Source organism: Magallana gigas, chromosome 9, assembly GCF_963853765.1.
Source record: "Magallana gigas chromosome 9, xbMagGiga1.1, whole genome shotgun sequence".
Classification (NCBI taxonomy): Eukaryota; Metazoa; Mollusca; class Bivalvia; order Ostreida; family Ostreidae; genus Magallana; species Magallana gigas.
In genome coordinates this window covers 6,510,852-6,524,408 of record NC_088861.1, presented here as the reverse complement: position 1 = coordinate 6,524,408, position 13,557 = coordinate 6,510,852, and the positions used below count along the sequence as shown (strand labels likewise).

Sequence of the window (13,557 nt, the reverse complement as noted above, 5' to 3'; positions counted from 1 at the left end):
ATAAATGTCTGCATTGTTTCCACAACAGATCGTATTCACTTTAATTTTGCTGTTTGTTTTGACCGCGACATTGTGTAAAATATCAAGCAATCCGAATAAAACGTTAATTTGATATAATTTTTCTATTTCGTAAGCGTAATATCATTTTCATCGGAAACTTAAAACAATCCAAAACAATCCAAAAGCTCTGGAAGTTTTAGAGATATTTACCAAATTTCAACATCTCGGGTAGCAACCTGCATGGTTCTTTACTATTTCAAAGTTAAGTGGAAATCTGTCACCCTGAAAAACATGTTATAAATTAAAAAAAACATTAACCAAGTTAAAAACTTCGCAATAACCCCCCCCCCCAACACACACACGCGCGCGCTGATTAGGATTGTGTACCGTTATGGCGACTACATATCGGCGGACAATCAAAGATTGTGGATTTTCAAGAAACTTGAAAAATAAGGTGAATGCAAAGAAATTCCTGACACCATAGTGAATGAAATCAGCCCTCTAAAATGCGCTGTCAGCCTTACTATTGAAGTGAGAGGGGGTGCAGGCGGTCATCTATGGAGGATCTGGATTGAGAGCTCTTCTTCGTCCTCAGAGGAGGAAACGGATCAAAGTGATTCTGATGATTCCGATGAGGATACTTTGCGAAGAGGTTTTGCAAACATTTCCTTGTCTTCTTACAGATATTGATAATCGGACACCTTGACTCATAAACGTGAATGGACCCTAATGAAACAGACAATATATTGCAATATTTCATAGCAAACATTAAACAAACATGTCTTTTAGATCATACTTTTTAACAGTGATACTGATTTGACGTTTTAAATTTGTAAGAAAGAAATAATGAAAAACTAATAATTATAAATAATAATGGTTCTCAAAATCAGCGGTATATGTGTCTTTTAGCAGCAGAAACGGCATAGTAATGGATATAGATATTCTGTGTCAGTGAAAAAAGAAGGGAGTCATAAATTACCAATAAGGTGCACGAATTCTTATATATTGTGGGATTCCATTTGCCAACAATGAAGAACAGAACGTGAATAGACAATATAACCTTCAATGCTTAACAATTATCTGATTTGTTATGGTCTGTTTTGTTGATTTATTTATTAAAAGGGCTTGATTGTTGTTGCCATATTAAGACTATATTAATTCCCTTGAAAAATTCTGAATAAAGATATAGGATATACTTTAAAATTTAAAACTAACATATTTTCCTTCTCTACATTATTGTTTTTGACCAAACATATCATATCAAGTATTAAAGGTAAATAAATCTCATGTGCAATTTGCTGACCATAAGCCACCTTAAATGTCGATTGACATGAAATTTCGCTTGTAGAAAAAAAGAACGCTGAATTTTACAACAACATTTTATTTTGCCTTTTTGTTCGACAGATTTTGTAAACTTCATAATTTTTTAAGAATTGAATGCTTATTTTTGAATGTCGTCGGTCCTGTAACACACCAAGTGGTGCAGACAAATTGAATACCTAACGCACGGTACGATAATTTGTCTGCACCGCTGGTGTGTTACGGGACCGACGACAACCGAAAATAAGCATTCAATGCTTATATTTATATTCATAATGATGTTTTTCTTTTAAGAAAGAAATAAATGTACTATCACTGTAAAGTCATTATATACGCTCTTAGTCAGGGATATGAAACATACATGGTACAGCCATATTAACATGCTACTTCGTTCGCTTACGCGACTAAAAATATAGTGCCAGAATCTTTGTGGAGAAAAATCCTTTTTATTGAGGATTAGATATTTTTTAATGATTATTTTTCCAAAGTATATATGAAAGTGATTGATTAATTAAACGTTTTATTTAATCTTACAAAATAAATATAGGATCTCTCATGATCTGCGATGGTATATGATTTTATCCAACGAGTTCTGTGATTTCTATCCCCGAGCCTTGGCGATTTTTTTTAAAGCCTCAGTCTTTCTGTAAACATTATAATTGTGAGCCGCACAACACATTTACTACAATGAAACAGCATTAAACGTACACATTTATAACTCTACGCTTTTCTGAATTATTTTGTTACTTTTTCATTCTACGTCAATAATCTGCCTAAAGCTACGTAATGTTTAATTATGACGTCACGTGGCGTGAGACCACACAATGGAATATCAAAAATTTATTCCATGAGTGATATCTACCGCATTTTGTGATAAACATGTGATAAAAACACTCAAAACACGTAGAGACGTTTAGATATGTACACATGGCGCATTAATTATCAAAGTGTATTCATAGAAAATTGAACGTCACAAATGAATGTAAATATTGCATTTTGCACTGGTGCATAACTGCGCATTCAGAATTTTTAAAAAAATGACCAATATTAAGGTTAAAAGTTTTTGACAAACGAGAATTTACTATCTTAAATTATACAAAATTTCAAAACTCTTTTCTCTCACACACGAAATAATGTGTTAAAATATACAAAAATTAGAGAACATAAACAACAACTATGCAAGAGTATCACTGAATCGAACGCTTTCAACGTTTATGTATAAAACGATTTAGAAAACACATTATGCTACGTGTAAATTTTATTATAATTAACTGAGCCATTTTATAAACACATTAACAGAGCTATTTTCGGACTATTACCTGCAAGCCTACATTTAACTTAGTTAATTATATCAAGCGTCTTGGTAGATTAATAAAAACTGGTAAAAAAAAAAAAATTTTTTTTTCCAAAACCATCTGATTGGTAGAGAAACAAGCATTCTTTTTAAAGGAATAATCAACATGTAAAATTATTGGTCTGCTCTGTTTATATAATACGAAAGCATTACGCTACATACAATAAACATGATGAATAGGATAATTAAATAGAACCGTTTTGTAAATTTCCGAAATAGCAAGACATGAATAAGCTTTTCTTTAAGTAGGCGAATTTTACTTCCAATCAATATTCTCACGCATATATGTGAAGGAAAATGTGATTTGAATCATTATGTATGTAACTGTATAAATGTTTTACTTTCAAGGTAAACGGATAAGAGTAACGTTTTTAGTAATTATCTACGTGTAATTACAGCTTAAATGAGGTTGTCATTGCATAATAAATAAAGAAGTGCAAGGCGTGCAATGCGTACGCAAATAGTAAAAGGACTATGCATTTTTAGTTTTATATAGAGGTTTAAAAATAAGGTGGAAGATAGTTGATATCAAATTGAAAATTAGTGTATAAAAGGTTTTCACTACAGCGACGTCATAATATAGAGCTGACGTCATAAAGATAGTCTTACTTTGTAAAATCGATGGTTTGTAGCAAAATATGGGTGTTTTCCGACGGTTTTTTGACTGAGAAACATCGAGCGCAGGCTTGCTCAAGTACCATTTTTTAGTATGATGTGTATAATTGTATGAATAAAACATATGTTTAATTCGTACTTGAGTAGACCTGCGCTCTATAATTCCGAATGCAAAATATAAAGAAAAAATGACAATATTTTCATTGGTTTGCAAATTTGCGGGAATTTGGTCATTTATGTAACGTCATAGATAAACAGCGAATGAGCAATGGTGATTTAAATCAAGATTAAAATGATAGGCATCTTTTGTACTATGATTTATAAAGATTTGATTTTTATACGATAGTATTTAAAACTTGGTTAAAATTGGGGGGCAGATATTTGACCATAGCGAATATAGTCCTTTGCCTGATGCCTCATATATATACCAATATGCATTTGTTAACTAGAAGGGTCATGTCAGGTCATTCTGAAGAGTTACAGAGTCATGTCACAAGACCACAGAATATCTAACACTTAAGTTGTAAGCAACTTAAATTTTTTTGATAGTTATCAAAGTTATTTTCTTCAAAAAGATATTTTAGATGATGTATACATGGTTATTTTTGCTCCATGTAATTTTAGCCCCTTTAAACTTGCAAAATAGTTTGCCCAATCTTGAATTTGTCCAAACACAGTTGTGTTTAGAGAAAGATACATGTAATATGAGGCATTGAAATTCACCCAGTCTTCAAGGGCCGGAAATAATTCGGGAGTAAATATTTCCTTGATTAGAGTATATTTGTATATTGCATGTTTGTTTTTAAGTTGAGTTTCTCGTCTCAGAACTGTATCAAACTTTAACGATATAAAAAAAAGTGAAAGTATCAATACAATAAAGCTAATTAGGGTCTCCTATTCGTTTTTACCCTAAAGCCAAGAATGGCCTTGATGACCCCACCCCCGGCGACCTTAGAGGACCCCGACTCGCACCAGGTTCCAATAGTTAGAGGGACCACATCCCTCACAACATATGTTAATATATATGCCAAATTACGACCTTCTTATCAATCATCTTATCAACAAAATGCTTGTTAGAACAGGTATTTCAATTTCTAAACCTTTATGTATTTTGCTAGTGATAACAAATTCAAAGAAATTGACGTGCAATTTTACTTTCATTTTCAAATGTATCAAAACGTAAATAATAGCGTTAATTGAAAATTTCTTCAGCATTTTTTTTTAAATAAAGGTATCATTTCAAAAATTTTCAATCTGCAGCAAAGACCTTATTTTTGGATGTGTGTTTAGTAGCTTAGAGCATATCTAACAAACATTTTTAGAAAATATAAACTCATAAGGTACGTTAAACCCACACACGTCCAATCAGTGCTCATTCCTTGGGTATAACGACGACGACTCGGTCTATTCACATGATGCTGGCACCCTCTCGGATTTACTACAGCCAGGACTCTATTTCAAATAAATTTGGGAAAAGCACTAAACATGCTGGAGTACTGATAGGTGAAACTTTGGACAAACTTTTGACTGGAGAATGTAGTATTCATGACATTAAGACCATACAAGTTTTATTTCGCAATGGCAGATATTTAACGGCGGACAATAGAAGATTGTGGATTTTTAAAAAGCTTGAAGAACTTGGGGAATGCACGGAGATTCCTATACGTATGACGCGTTATATCAATCCTCAAAAGAACGTCACTGGATCAACAATTAGAGTTAGAGGAAATCCAGGGGGTCATTTGTGGCGGACATGGAATGACCGTCCATCTTCATCCACCGAGCGAAATTCCGATCTTTCTGAATCTGATAACCAATTGCTGATGAGTTTACCCAGAATGTCTTTATCCTCTGAAGTGACAAAACGTTTACCCCCATCGAAATTGTATTATAGTGAATCGCATATTCGATGCCAATTACCTGAGCTGGTAAAAGATATTAAAATGATATGCAATGGTCAATTTCCATATACAGGTGTTGAATTGAAAGTCTATCAGTATGATGATAAATACTGTGCTTTAGACAATGAAATGCTGTGGAAGTTACGCGTGGGAGAGAAATTTCAAAAATGCTCTTATATAAAATTTCACGTTGTTGCTATACCAAGTTGTACGAGCAATTCATATTTCTCGGAGGAATTACATATTGAAAGTGAAAGGAGTTCTTTTTTCTTTGATTTTTCTCAAACCATTAGAGAGCTGCCAACTTTAGAAACAGTACACCTTGAATTATCCAAAATTTCATATAGTGCTTCTTTTATACCGGATCATTATAATGGGAAGTCAATTGTTTCATCACTGGCTGATTTCATGGAAAATCAAGAAGCTCTTTTAGTCGTAAAAAACGGAGATACATTATATACTCTGGAAAATCGGAAACTCTGGATCCATAAACAGATTTCTAAAATAAAGAGACAGCCACAGAAAATAACTGTCCATATCAAAATGGAAATGGATTCTAACATGTTGCGATATTTCACATCAAATTTTATTTCACCGCATTCTACAGCTGTAAAATTTATGGAAGTTTATCCCCATCTAGACCATGAGAAAACTTTCTTTGATTTTCTGCAAAGAGATGATTATTGATCATGATGATGATAATGATGATGATGATGGTGGTGTTGGTGGTGATGGTGATTATGATGATAAAGAGGAAAAAAGATAATGATGTTGATGACGATGAAAAAGAAGATAATGTATGATAAATAGATATACATTCATGTACATGTATATGAACAAATATTTACATTTTCCAGGTGTTATCGAGACAATATTTTGCGATATTTCACAGCAAACAATTTAACAGACAAGTAAAATTAGGGCAATCTTCAACAGTGATCTTGAGTTGACCAGAACCTGTATAGGCAATTGAACATTCAATGTTTACCAGTTATCTGATTTGGTATGCTGTGAATTGTTGATTTATTTATCAAGAAGGCTGGATGTTTGTAACTATTTTAATTCCCTTAAAATGAAAAGCTCCGTATAAAGATTATGGATAGACTTTAAAATCTAAGACTTGCATATATTGACTTTGTAGTAGACTAGATATCAATTATTTAGTCTCAATGTTTGTCAAAGAAAAACATTTAAATCAGTTTGATGACGTAATTGTTCAATTATTTCATTGTTCATGGTATCTACTAATTAACACATGGCATATTTCTTTTATTTCTTATATTACGCAAGTGTTTTTTTTATTTTACAAGTAATCAGATAGCAGTTAACTCTTCTAGAATAAGAACAATTGCTTAATTTTATTCATTGTTGTTATTTTTATCATTGCATTTTGCAATAATGCATATTTCCTGATTTTTTTTAAGAATCGACCGATATTAAGGTCAGAAGTTTTGACAAAGGGAAAGGTACTTTTTTTTTAACAAAAATTATACAAAATGTTATATTTTTTTCTCTCATTCATAAACTGATGTGTTCCAATATACAAATTTAAGGGAACATATACAACAACTATGCAAAAAGTAGAGCTAATTCGCGCGTTTTCAACAGGTAAAGTATAAAAAGGTTTAGAATCACAGCATGCTACATATGCATTTTAGTATTATAAGCGGAGCTATTTTAGATTATTACCTGCAAACCTACCTTTAGTGTAGTTCATCCTATTCAGCGTTTTTGGTAGACTGATAAAAAAAACTGGTCAAATTTTAACGTGTTGCTTGAAAATTAATACCAATATGCATATGTGAATTAGTGAGGCCTTTATCTAGGTCGTGTCAGGTCATTTAAAACGCATATAAGTTACTGAGTAATGTCACAAGACAATAGAATATCTAACGCCATAAATGTTTTATAAAGAAGTAAATTGTTTAGATGATTGTCAAAGTTATTTTGTTCGAAGAAGTAAGAAGTACGTAAAACCAACACACGTCCAATCATTGCTCATTCCTTGGTGATAACGACGACGACTCGGTCTATTCACATCATGCTGGCACCCTCTCGAATTAACTACAGCCAGGACTCTATTTCAAATAAGTTTGGGAAAAGCACTGAACATACTGGAGTACTGATAGGTGAAGCTTTGGACAAACTTTTGACTGGAGAGTGTAGTATTCATGACATAAAGACCATACACGTTTTATTTTGCAATGACAGCGGACAATAGAAGATTGTGGATTTTTAAGAAGCTTAAAGAACTTCGGGAATGCACGGTGATTCCTATGCGTATGACGCGTTATATCAATCCTCAAAAGAACGTCAACAATTAGAATTAGAGGAAAACCAGGGGGTCATATTTCGCGGACATGGAATAACCGTCCATCTTCATCCACCGAGCGAAATTCCGATCTTTCTGAATCTGATAACCAACTATTGCTGATGAGTTTACCCAGAAAATCTTTATCCTCTGAAGTGACAAAACGGTTACCCCCATCGAAATTGTATTATAGTGAATCGCATATTCGATGCCAATTACCCGAGCTGGTAAAAGATATTAACAAGATATGCAATGGTCAATTTCCATATACAGGTGTTGAATTGAAAGTCTACACTATGATGATAAATACTGTGCTTTAGACAATGAAATGCTGTGGAAGTTACGCGTGGGAGAGAAATTTCAATAATGCTCTTATATGAAATTTCACGTTGTTGCAGTGCCAAGTTCTACGAGCTATCCATATTTCTAGGAGAAGTTACATATTGACAGTAAAAAGAAATTGTTTTTTTTTTTTGCTTTTTGTAAATACATCATGCAGCTACCGACATTAGAAACAGTACAAAGCAATTATTCGAAAATTTCATATAGCACTACCCGTCTATTCGATATCTATAACAAAAAGTCAATTGTTGCTTCATTGGTTGACCTCAGGAAAATTTATGCATTCCTGAGATACATTCCTAAAGCAAAAACAGTAAAACAGAATTTGACCCAAATCAAGACCATGCCCCTTTAAAAAGATATTGTGAGAAAAGAATTTGATTTTCGTTTATATTGGGATACAAAGTATTTGTTACATTGCATTTAATTGTTATTTTCCGTTGAGCTTTAATTAAGGAAAAAGGAATCATTCTCAGAGTTTTATGATGTGATAATTTCGGTCGGGGCGTGGTCAAATCCAATAAAGCACGAAGGGCTTTATGATGAATTTGACTACTCTCCGACCGAAATTATCACCTCATGATATCAAAGAATGATATTCACTCCTCATTACTATTTACTATCATTACTATTTATAATAATCATTTCTTTTCGAAAGTTTGTATACTTTAAAACAACATTATTTTTAATAAAACGACTATTTTTTATGTAGCGCATACTATATATGTATTACTACGCGGTGCCGCCAATACCATTTTTCTATAAATATGTTATAATACACGCCCATTTTGTGTCACTCATGTTATATGAAGTTATTGGGTTCTAGTTTTGATTCGAAAGGTTATCACAGAAAAAGACAGTTGAAAATGTAAATATTTCTGTTAAGTAGAATCTTGACTAGTGTTTTTTTGGCCATCTCACTTGTAAAATTTTATTTGAAATCTATTGCAGATTTAAAATTTATTTTATAGGTAAATCTCACATTAATAAAATATACACTAGAATCAATATTCTCCCCCTATGAATATTAGCAATGGCTGTGAAATCAAAGAAGCATTGCACGACGGCATCGTCACATCGTCCATTTCTTAGAAATGTAGGAATCTCAAACTTGGCCAGAGTCATTATCGATGGAAGTTTAATCGTTTTGGGCAATCTAGCCTCACCAAAAATTGATACTTATTAAAAAACGGACGTGTTAGATCAAGTGGGGCAATTATTTTGATCCAAAGATGTTAACCATTGTGGAGATCATGAAGCAATAAACTGACACTATGCATACATAAACAAAAAATCTAAACTTGAGTGCATGCAAGTACCCTGTAACCTCTGTGAACCTCTTACGTTTACAGACAGTAAAAATTAGCTTAATGAGCTATGTTCTGGAAGAAGTTTGATATGCCATGTTGACTAAGCAAAAAGCGAACCCCTGCTTTTTATACTTTTGGTAAGAAGACCCTAAGTTATGGTAAATATGACATTTACGTCATTTATGTCTGCTTGCCTCACCACCACCATCGATATAAAACATAACTCCTCTATAGAGATTAGAAATGGCCATTTATTGAATGATGCAATAAATGACAATGAACAAAATGCACAATATTAAACATGTACAAAGTAAAATAAGTTACATGTATGTACATAAATATCAAAAGAAAGGAGACAGATCATAAAAAGTCTGCCTAAAGTTGCCTGAGAGCAACAATAAGTTGCATCGAAAGACTAGAACACAATTTTGGCATAATTGACCTAAAAAATATCTAGCTTATTAAATTAAATGAGTCTCGAGAATAATGCATATCTGTACAATCATTTCTAACCTCCCAAAGAGCCAAGATTGGCAAATGCTACAAGAATTTTCAAATTCTATCACATGTACATGTATATCCATGTGAAGTTTCGATCTGTTATAGCATGCATTCAATGATACATTGTTTATTGTTCACCATAAACAGTGTGTCGCTTAAATGTTTTTGCCGACAATGTGTACTCAAATATTCGCAACAAAATTTCTGATTTCAAACCAACATCCCAAATAGTTATTCCTACGACCTCCACCCTACCTGTAGACAACAATATCGCATCCCCATTTAATTGTATTTCGGTCAACCAGATATATCTCTGTCCTAAAATGTTCTCAGAAATTATCTTTAAAAAGCTGTGGGAAGTACATGTTAACTTAAAGTTTTGTCGTGTTTCTTTAAGAGTTCATTGTATATTGAGCTCAAGTTGCCAATTTAGTGCAATGTTTTGAAATAGGTGTTTAAACATAATCAATTCATAATGCTAGTCTATCATGCACCACTCTTTTTGAAAGATTAACTTGTAAGGCATGTTAAGCTTCTACAGAATCAATACATATAATAAACATAATTCAGTTTTGTTGTTCAAAAATTTTTAAACTGGGAATAGAGTTTTAAAATTATAAAATATATTTTATCTTGAATACCATGCATCTTGTTAACGATAAAAGTTTCAACGAAAGGACTTGACATTTTGCTTTCAGTTTCGTATGTATTATAAAGTAAATAAAAAACAATGCTAAATAATAAACTTTAAAGATTTTTTTTATAAATTCAAGTTTTCTTTTCAATATTGCAAGGTGTCTAAAATTAGCTTTACTCCATTATTAGCTTTGCCTGTTGTAGTCTAGAACACCTCTAACAACCATTTTCGGAAAAAAGCTCGCAGGTACGCTATAAACTAACCACGTCCAAATATTTGCTCATTCCTTGGTGATAACAGCGCCAGTCTATTTACATAAAGCTTGCGTCCTGGGAAATTTACTGCAGCAAGGATTCTATATCATATGAGGTTGGGAAAAGAACTGCGCCTGAACAAGTTGAAGTATACATGTACAACCTTTGGACGACACTTTTTCGAGAGTGTGATATTGAAGTCTGGATAGACCCTATTAGAGGTGTTCGGCGTCGTGGTGACAACAGGACAGAAGACAATCGAAAAAACTTGAGGAAATGGGAAAACGTGTTCCATCAGGTGTAATAATCAATGATATCATCCGTCGTAAACACTCAATAATACTGAATATCAGAGTTAGATGGGATTCGTGCGGCAGTGTTAGGAGAAACTCAACTGAGAGTTCATTCTTATCCACATCTGATTCTAGTGATTCGGATGACGAGACATTTGTTATAAATATCGACAAAAGGTCATTTACTTTCGAAGCGACAACAAAGTTACGTCCTTCGGAAATCTTCTTCAGTAAAACACAAATTGAATGCGACCCATATAAGTTGGAAAAGGATATTAAGCGAATATGTACTGGCAAATATCGTTTTGGGGAAAATTGGATTGGAGTTTATGAGTCTGATGGAAAATACTGTGCGATAAACAATGAATTGCTATGGAAATTACGCGTAGCAGAGAAATTTCAGGAATGTTTTCATGTAGAAGCCAAACTTGTGGCTATTCCAAAATGTACGAATTATCCTTATTACTCAGATGAGCTACATATTGATAGTGAAATGAGCCAGGTGTTCTTTACATTTCGTAAAACCATTCAAAAATTACCGACGAATGAAACCCTGAGAGTCGATCCTTCCGAAATTAGAATATCTGTGAAAGTCAAGATGGATATGGATACCAGCATGTTGAAATATTTCACAACAAACGGTTCTTTGACTGTACGAATTAGGAGATCACATACCTTTTCTGACGAAACAGAAACTTTCCTGGATTTTCTGCAAAAAGATGACGACCACAAGTAAAATAATTTATGACGCCGAAACCAATCGCTTATTCATGGACCACAACGATGAAATTATTTAAACACCATTTTCCTGTTTTTCAGAATAAAATGTTTGCATTTAAAGTAAAAAAAACATTAATCGTAAACAAGTTATTTATATATTTCTAAGAGTTATTAGTAAATATAACTCACATTTTTCTGCCTGGACTAATAAATTGATGTCGAACAGTTGAAAAATAAGAATTGTTGTCTGTATTAGGATTACAGTATAATTGAAAGCTAGTTTTCAAAATAAAAAAAGTGGTAAATCTGACTCATAAAAATTTGCGGAGTGAAGTGAAATGTGATGAAATGTGGGGGATCTTTGAATAAGTCATAAAGATGTTGAAAATACGGAGGTCTAAGTAGAGTAATGAAAGCAGTGATGGTGTGAGGGCTATGTTACTATATTTTTATTTAACGATTGATAACAGGTTCTACAAATTATAATATCTCTCGTTGGCACGGATGTTAGCACGAAAGGGTGAGAGGAAACCCAAGTACCCAGAGAGAACTCACGTGTCCAAGCGGGCGACCACCATACCCTATCATATAGAATGGTGAGCGGTGAGAAGCGCGAACATTGTCCACCATGCTACTTGGACACCACACACTTTTTAATTGTAAACATGTATACTGATTTATTCTTTCTTTTCAATATAAGTGTTATTCATAAGAAAACAGGTGACTACCAGAGTAAATATTCTGTTATTTGCAACCCTTTAAAAAGAACCTCCCTAAACTTGAATTCCGATGTGAAAAAGACATTTTCGCCCTGTAGCAAATTAAGTAAAGGTAATTTTCATTTTTAACGAAGTCTTCAGGAACTCGTTATAACCATGATATTAAATTTACATGTTTTTACACATTTGGAATATTTTTAAGTGTAAGATGTGATAAGGAGTAAATAAATATATCTCAAGGAGAATAGATGAAACGTTAGTGATGAAGGTTTTAACCCATATATCCTTATTAACAATTTTTAAACTAATATAAGAAAAAGAAAAGAATATGTAAAATAAATTTTTACAATGTTTTAAACGAACACAGTCTCCTGTTTAGATAAACATCTGTTCCAAAATTATTTCTACCAAACAGAGTTCAGTTTATCTTTTTAAAACTATTACTTTGAATAGTCTTCAAACAAAACATTACCTTGACTTGCACATGCACTCCCATCAGTACTTGGGTAACTCTTTTGTAATCGTGTATTTGTTATTTAGCGAAACATTAAATGTTTAACAGGTCGAGACCACTATATTTTGTGACGTCGGCATAAAATTGCATATTGTTTACTTTTATCGTCAAACCAATCAAGTGAATGAGTTGTAAGGCATTGTGGGCTACTACCAGTTTCAGTGTATACAAAGCGTATATATAAAAATATATGCCATTTTGAATTGTTCTTTGGAAACTCATTTTGAATAATTTTTCAGAATTTATGAAATTGATGTCTAAACTTCAATTTCTATACTCACATTTAAAAAATATTGCATATGAGGACTTATATAAACTTATTTAAATACCCCATTATCAATGTTCAAAAGAGAGATACGTCCTATTGAATTAGAAGCAGCAGTGAGTACCGTTTGTTCACGTGATACCCCATATTTGGGACAGCATTAGTAAAATGTGCGTTGATATTTTCTTCAGGGACATTCATCAGAATGCTTAACGGACAAAATATTATATGCTGCATAGCTTGGGCTTCTGCGTTTATATATTTGTGCATTTCTACTACCGATGCTACTCACGTATGTTAAAAATCTATTTGTACTTGTATGTGTATGTTTATCAGTCGTTTGATACTGATCATTTTTTAAGCAACAATTGATCAACTAAAACAACGGTATTTTTCAATGTGAACATGGAACAAAGTTAATGGTACGTAATATTTCCTTTTTTACCTTCTAAAGTAAAAATCAATATGTACAAACATTCCGGCAAGCAATCAAATATTGTA

The 13,557-nt window shown here is 32.8% G+C and overlaps 1 protein-coding gene across 1 annotated transcript; it reads left to right on the top strand.

Annotated features, from left to right (window-relative positions):
- Positions 1-4,649: 4,649 nt before the first annotated feature.
- LOC136271543 (uncharacterized) lies at positions 4,650-6,597 on the top strand. Its single transcript, XM_066071756.1, has one exon. It carries the CDS (start codon positions 4,702-4,704, stop codon positions 5,875-5,877), a length of 1,176 nt encoding a protein of 391 aa, XP_065927828.1. The 5' UTR covers positions 4,650-4,701; the 3' UTR covers positions 5,878-6,597.
- The last annotated feature ends 6,960 nt before the right edge of the window (positions 6,598-13,557 follow it).

Bases quoted from the DNA above. Each gene is read 5' to 3' on its own strand.
- LOC136271543 (XM_066071756.1), top strand. From the start codon at position 4,702: ATGATGCTGGCACCCTCTCGGATTTACTACAGCCAGGACTCTATTTCA.